The following is a 7,849-nucleotide window of genomic DNA, read 5'->3' as shown; positions in this document are numbered from 1 at the left end:
CCACCTTCCTAACCTGCAATCTTCTTCCTGACCTCTCCACCCCCACCCCCACTCCAGCCTAAAACCCTCACCTTAACCTCTTTCCACCTATCGCATTTCCAACGCCCCTCCCCCAAGTCCCTCTAAGCATTATTCATGCATGCACAGAAGGTAGACTCTCTAAAGATGCTGCACACTTTTCCAATTTGCTAATAAACAGTGATTGTATATTATTTTACTGTTACAATCTATGTCTTCTTGTGTTAGTGTACCTACCTCTGGGCCAGGAGGCCCAGGTTCAAATCCCACCTGTTACAGAGGTGTGTATTAATATCTCTGAATACGTGGATTAGAAAAATAAGTTAAATTACAAAAGAACTTCCAACAAGCATTCTTATCTCTATCCAATAAAATTCTTATCTTTATACGACAGTGTTCGTTTCACTTTGGTATATGTGCCTATATAGAGTCAATAGAGTAATGGAGATATAGGGCATGGAAACAGACCCTTCAAGCCAACTTGTCTATGCCGATCAGACACCCTAAACAAATCTAGTCCCATTTGCCACCATTTGGCCAATATACCTCTAAACCCTTCCAATTCATGTAGAAATCCATGCCTTTTAAATGTTGTCATTGTACCAGCCTCCACCACTTCCTCTGCAGTTCATTCCATACATGCATCACCCTCTGCATGAAAAAGTTGCCCTTTAGGTCCCTTTTATATCTTTCCCCTCTCATCTTAAACCTATGTCCATTAGTTTACCACCCCAGGTAAAAGACTTTATTTATCCTATCCATGCCCCTCATGATTTTATAAACCTCTATAAGGTCACCCCTCAGCCTCCGACACTCCAGGGAAAACAGTCCCAGCCTATTCAGCCTCTCCCTATACCTCGAACTCTCCAACCCTGGCAACATCCTTGTAAATCTTTTCTGAACCCTTTCAAGTTTCACAACATCCTTCCTATAGGAGGGAGACCAGAATTGTACACAATATTCCAAACGTGGTCTAACCAATGTCCTGTAGAGCCGCAACATGACCTCCCAACTCCAATACTCAATGCTATGATCGAATCATATTCAAAGTCTTACACATGTTTGTTATATCAAAAAGTTAGGTGCTCACATCTACTACTGTCAGTGCACACTTTATGATTATCAAAACCCTTTACTGTCTTTTACCCCATGTCAGTGATAATGACCAGACAAAATGATACTGTTTTGATGTTTTCCAGGTACACTGAGGGCACCTCCCCTGTTCTCCTTTACAGTATTGCAATGGGATCCTTAACATCCACCTGAAAGCCCTGGGATGGGGAAGAGGCAGCCTCAGTTTACAGCGAATGTGCAGGAGCGCACCTCCAACAGTGCAGCACTCTCTCAGGACTGTTCTGGAGGGTCAGCTTAGATTCATTTAATCCCCAGTCCCTTCAGGCATTTTTGCTTAATTTAACTTTTTTCTGATATCTCATTGCCAAGTTGGGAATGTCAGATATGTATAATCTATGCTCTGGACTTAAAACCCTGGTTAAAAAAAAAGCTCAGCTTGCACTCAGCTTATGGGAAAGATAGGTCTCTTTCTAAACCATTTTCTAAGAATCTGTCCAGGCCTTTTATGCAGGCAAGAAGTAAAGTAGTATTTTGCATCATCCAATTTTGCCACATCAGGAGTTTCACTACATTGGTATTGGCTGCTCTCCAACACTTGAGAATGACTTAAGTGGCTTGATACAGATGGTTGAAGTTGAAATCTCGTGGGCATTGATTCAAAGAAATTCTTTGATCCTGTTTTTAAGGATTTGCATTAGGGAGTCACTGACAAGGTTAGCATTTACTGCCTATAGCTACTATCCTGAGGGCAATTAAGACTTAATTGGGTTGAGTATGGAGTTGCTGTAGGTATGGAGTCACATGTAGGTAACAGGTCCATAAGTGTAGCTTCTCCAAAGGATAGTAGTGAGCCAGGTGGGTTGATGATTCTAGGAGAAAGTGAAGACTGCAGATGCTGGAGATCAGAGCTGAAAATGTGTTGCTGGAAAAGCGCAGCAGGTCAGGCAGCATCCAAGGAGCAGGAGAATCAACATTTCGAGCATGAGCCCTTCTTTCAGCTTTGATCTCCAGCACCTGCAGTCCTCACTTTCTCCCTGTCATAGATAACAGTACTGTCTGGATTAACTGAGCTTGAACAGGCAGTTTTATTTCTGTTATTATATTCGCACTTTAAGTTGGATATTACGAGAGAACGGCCTTGATGATGCTTCCACTCCCGTCTGTATTCTGAGTGAGGACCAGACCCTAGTGGAGAAACTGATGTGGAATGCATAGAACTGAAGAAAGAATATTCTAAATGGTCACTTTGGAATACAGAACTTGAGTATTGTTGAAAAAAGAATCAGCCTGGGACTGTGGAAGCTTTGTGACTTGCATTCACAGAATCACAGAATTGTTCTAGTGAAGAGGATGCCATTCGATCCATCGTGTGTATGCTGGTTCTATTACCTCAAGTTAATCTCCTGCCTATTTCCCATATCCCTGCACACTATGGGCGGCACGGTGGCACAGTGGTTAGCACTGCTGCCTCACAGCGCCAGAGACCCGGGTTCAATTCCCGACTCAGGCGACTGACTGTGTGGAGTTTGCACATTCTCCCCGTGTCTGCGTGGGTTTCCTCCAGGTGCTCCGGTTTCCTCCCACAGTCCAAAAGATGTGCGGGTCAGGTGAATTGGCCACGCTAAATTGCCCATAGTGTTAGGTTAAAGGGGTAAATGTAGGGGTATGGGTGGGTTGCGCTTCGGCGGGTCGGTGTGGACTTGTTGGGCCGAAGGGCCTGTTTCCACACTGTAAGTAATCTAATCTAATCTAATCTAATCTATATTTCCATCCAAATAATCATCTAATACCCTCTCAAATGCCTCACTTGAACCTGCCTCCAACATATTTCCAGGCTGTGCATTGCATAGTCTAACAACTCCCTGCATGAAAACATGTCATCCTTGCTTCATTTGCATATCACTTAACAATGCCCTCTTGTTCCCTTTCCTTTTTTGAGCTGGACCAGCTTCTCCCTATCTCCTCTATCAAGCCTGTTGATGATTTTGAAAAACTCTCTCAAATCTCCTCCCTGCCTTCTTCTCTCTGAGGAGAACAGTACCAACTTCTTCCATTTATCCATTCATCGGGGCTATCTTATCAGAATTATTCGCAAGCATATCAAATTGCAAAGGCAGCAACAAGTTATACAACATGCTAAGTGGTTAGCAAGCCATCTCTGATAGTTTGAGACTTGGGAAAAAAGTAATGTATATGCATCTTTCACCAATTCAATGAAAGCTTGGAGCAGGAACAATAGTTCAATGATGCATTGAGTTCACTAGATGATTTCTCCCCAATGAATTAACCTTTCCTATAATGTGATGCTCAGATAATTGTTTTCAAGCTTTAGCCAATGGCTGAGCTCTTTCAAAGACTTTGAACGTTTTACTGCATTTAGCACTGGAGGGTTTATCATTCAGCTGTGCAATGAAATCCCACTACGAATGCATGGCAGAGTTCCAATCCTCACAAAACAATTCAGCACAGAAGGAACTATTGACAAAGTTGTCTATATATCTTGGGTACTCATGCAGATCTCCACCACACATTATGTGACATTATCGGAGTGGGTGGAACTCACTGCAACATAACCATTATCTCCTTCAGAGCTATTACTTTATATATGAGTTCATTTTGATGTCTAGGGGTGGGGGAACATTAATGAAACATGACCCACCTCTCATGGCTGGTTTGCTCCTCAATGGCATCCATCGCACACTCCAGTGAACTCTGCAGTGACTGTAGCTGGTCCACCGTCTCACGGAGCAAAAAGCGGGTCACAAATTGCTCCAGAGTCGAGGAGCTCTGGTATTCCTGGCAAGAGAAAGAGAATCGGTCAGCAACTCGTCCGGGAACAAACTACTGATGGAAGCAGACGTGTGAAACCCCAAACAGTTGTCAGGGTCCTCACAGGCAACAGGCTGTAAAGACTCATCACTCTGTCAGGTTCATGTTTCTGGTTTCCTGGCCAAGGTCAAACCTGCGGTCAATACGATTACCTCTGGTCATTACCTTACCACTGTTTGTTGGACCGTGCTGTGCAAAAATTGGTCGTTGTTTTCCTAACATTGCAACGACAGTGACTATACTTTGAAAAGTTCTTCATTTATTGTGAAGGTGTTGTGGTTATGAAAGGTGCTACATAAATGCTATATCAATATGCTAATAAGCCCAGGGCACTCTTTCATAAGTATCCTGTAATTTATTTGATCTTGTTTGCCCTACTCACCCAATATCTCACTTAAGGCAGTTAAACATAACATCTCCCATTTGACTGATCCTTCTGAGCTCCTCTTGACTGATCATCAATTATCCGAATGTTGGTTCATTCTGTATCATTACAGACTGAGCAATGCTGAAGCTGGGAAGTGCAACATATAAACATAAAGGCCTTGGTTTTCATTCCTGCCACAGAAGCACAGAGGCGGGATATTTACTGGCTCCACTACATCGACTTCAGAAAAGTGCTTGGGAAGTTCAGATTTTCATTCCAGGATGATGGGCTTATTCAACAGGGAAGTAGGAGGCTGCTTGCTACAGTTGTGAGCTGGGCACAAGGCCTGACTCTGTGTCAGATCACACTGCAGGTTAATAAAAAAAAGGAATGAAATCAAAAAACTCCTTCATGTGCCCATTTATCATGTAAAACCCTAATGCTAATTTAATGCCTGCTCATGTCAATCCATGCCTGACACTACCCTTTGCTCTGCCTCATATTCACAATAGATAAACATAGGGGCCACGTTGACACAAAATAAGCACATATCTACCAATAAAATCACTGTTTTAAAAATCTCTTATTCGCCTACAGTACACTGAAATTCCTTCAACTGAACTCTTATGAAAACACGTATTTGTACTCGAAGTTGTTTGACAGTTTCAAGCTCTAGCTAAGTAGGCCAGAGGCATAGAATGTTCTGGAGCAGCTGACAGCCAGAGTGGACTGAGCTGGACACATAGAATGTTCTGGAGCAGCTGAGAGCTGGAGCGGAGTGGGCTGGACGCATAGAATGTTCTGGAGCAGCTGAGACCTGGAGCAGAGTGTGGACAGTTGTTGATCCAGGGTCTGGCGTGGGCGGTTAGTGGCCTGCGAGGCCGGTCAGACTACATGTGGAAGCCTCTGCGCTGAGCTACTGCAATGTAATGTTTATCTGTAATCTGTTTATCTGACTGTAATGTCTATCCTTTTAACTACGTCCTATTTCTAACTTATGCTATGAATCACTGTCAGGGAAATGCAACTTTTATCATTCCACTTCTTGTGTCTAAAATTTGTAACTAGCTCCAGAGGAACCTCGATTATCCGAGGGACATAGGCAGGGAGTATTTTGTTCGGTTAATCGAATTCTGGATAATTGAATGTTGGATAACATTGTTTAGCCAAGCATTGGGACCTTGCGATCTTGCCGGATAATCCGATATTCGGATAATTGAATGTCAGATGATCGAAGTTCCTCTGTACTTTGACCCTAAGACGGTGCCATGAGAGGTGACATTGTAAACTTTTCATTGTTCTCTTCTACTTCTGTACCTGAGTACATGTGACAATAAAGAATATTCAATTCTATTCTAACAGTTCATGTCGAATTTTCTGACCATTTCAACTGTTCCTTTACAGTTACAGGACAACTTTGACAGTTACATAAAGTCTTTGACAGTTTTGACAGTCTTTTGACATTCAAATGGGTTGGTGCCTTTTTTAGGCAGAGTCCTGCCCATTTTCCCTATCCCATGGCTTACCTGACTAACCCCACCCCACCCCACAGGCAAATAGGGATGGGCTATCAATGTTGGCCACGCAACGCTCAAGTCCCACAAGTTAATATAAAACCTCACCCAACGGACCCCATGACTGACCCCAAGTCCCCTGAATCATATTCCCTGGGGTGCATCATCTCTTTAATGTCATACCCTAACTAATCAAAATAAATTCAGTGTAACAGAGCTGCAAGTACCTCATCTGCTCCATGTACTCTGGGTTCCTAAAAGCAGGGATATCAAAACCTGATCTAATTGGTGACAGCTGATCCTATAAAATGTCTCTGGGAACCATGCACGCTTGGCTCCCAAGCCTCCCTGCTAAAATGGGAATTGAAACATGGGAGTATTGGGGCGAAGTTGGAAATTCCAATTCCTGGGGGTTTCAGAGAGGCTCCCTGTCACCACAGATATCTGGACCAATGTCTTTCCATCTTAAATAACAGCCACATAGCAATTTCCTGGGTGATAACTGTGCCCACACTTCATTAGTAGTGTTAGGCACTCTGGAACATCCTGAGGTTGTGCAAGGTGCTATATAAATGCTAGTCTGTTTTTTTTCCCTTAAATCCCATTTAGATTTTTATTTGAATTATATTAGGTTGACATTTTTCCTTGGCCTTGCTCCCTCCTCGGCACGGTAACTGTTCAAAACACTTTAGAGATTGGTCTGCGCTCTATCACAAAGAAGTTAACTAATTCTCCCATGGTTAAAGGTGAAAAAGGAAATCTTTTGCAGAGAAGAAAGTTAAGCAAATGCTTCGAGGAGACAGACAGACTGAAATTGTATCAGCAAACAAACGAGATCAAAGAAGTTAGAAAGAAAGTGAAGATCAAAAGGGATAAATGAAAGGAGGAAATAGACATGTGCAAAGCTGTTGTATTTATCACAGGATAAAAATATTGAACAATGCTGACAATATGAAGTTTAATCAATTGATCATGACATCTAGAATGAAAAAAATCTGCATCTACTGTCACTGACACTGAGATGAAATACTGGTCAACATTTTATTGAGGAATTTGAGACATGAAGAAAGATACTTCAGTCTGCATCAACCAGGATCAGACCATATCATTTTTCTCATTTATTCTTGTATATTGACAAAGTTATGTGACAAAAGAAAAATCCCACAGGGTCATTTAAATAAACAGTTAATGGAGGTTGTCAGGAGAGTTGAGCAATTTACTTTGAAGGTTGGTAATAGAGTGTGGAGATTGTGCTGAGAATTTAATAATAGAGGAGTTGAGGTCTTTCAAACTGGCAGTGTGACACCTTTTGCCTGTCTGCCTTTTCACACAAATCTTTCAATTGGACCCACAACCTGTCAGAATTACAGCTCCATAAAGTGACCCAGTGCAATTGATTTCATTCTGCCAACAATGGGACAAGAGTCATTATTGAGGCTGGATTCAAGTCATTCCCATCACTCAATTACTCACAATCACTGATCTCTCTGTCTAGGATAGCACCACAGTTTCAACAGTTTATTGCTTTGGAGAGGAATGTATGGAAGATGGTACGTAGGACCCTTACTCCACTCGAAATCTCCAACCAAAGACTTCAGACTGACTATCGCAGCATGAATATTGGCTGAAACATGGGAACTTTTTAAAAGGAGCCACATCATTTTAGTTTCCTCCTTTTGCCAATTCCAAATCAGGCAAGGGAATATTAAAGAGGTGAAGCAAATTAGAGATATGTAACCTCATGCCACAGAAAATCCCCCACTCAACTATTACCATCAAGCCAGGGGATTAACCCTAGGTCAACGGAAAGTGCAGTAGGGCATGCCAGGAGCAGCACCAGGTATAACTAAAAATGCATTCCAAACCGCATAAGCAGCAAAGGAAACAGAGTGAAGCAATCTCACAAACAATGAATCAGATCTAAGTTCTGCAGTCCTGCCACATTCAGTCATGAATGATGATGGACAATTAAACAACTCACTGGCGTAGGCAGCTCCACAAATATCCCCATCCTCAATGATGGAGTAGACCAACAAATCAGTGCCAA

At 42.4% G+C, this 7,849-nt stretch overlaps 1 protein-coding gene across 1 annotated transcript in view; it reads right to left on the bottom strand.

Annotated features, from left to right (window-relative positions):
• LOC122559921 (N-terminal EF-hand calcium-binding protein 1-like) overlaps positions 1 to 7,849 on the bottom strand; it is a 136,390-nt gene that overhangs the window by 35,662 nt on the left and 92,879 nt on the right. Inside the window, exon 6 of the mRNA XM_043710029.1 lies at positions 3,752 to 3,888. Coding sequence (XP_043565964.1) covers positions 3,752 to 3,888 — 137 coding nt within the window. The remainder of the gene's footprint in view (positions 1 to 3,751; positions 3,889 to 7,849) is intronic.

This window comes from Chiloscyllium plagiosum, chromosome 20 (genome assembly GCF_004010195.1).
Source record: "Chiloscyllium plagiosum isolate BGI_BamShark_2017 chromosome 20, ASM401019v2, whole genome shotgun sequence".
Classification (NCBI taxonomy): Eukaryota; Metazoa; Chordata; class Chondrichthyes; order Orectolobiformes; family Hemiscylliidae; genus Chiloscyllium; species Chiloscyllium plagiosum.
Note: the sequence above shows the minus strand (reverse complement) of the source record. Positions and strands in the feature narration are given on the sequence as shown.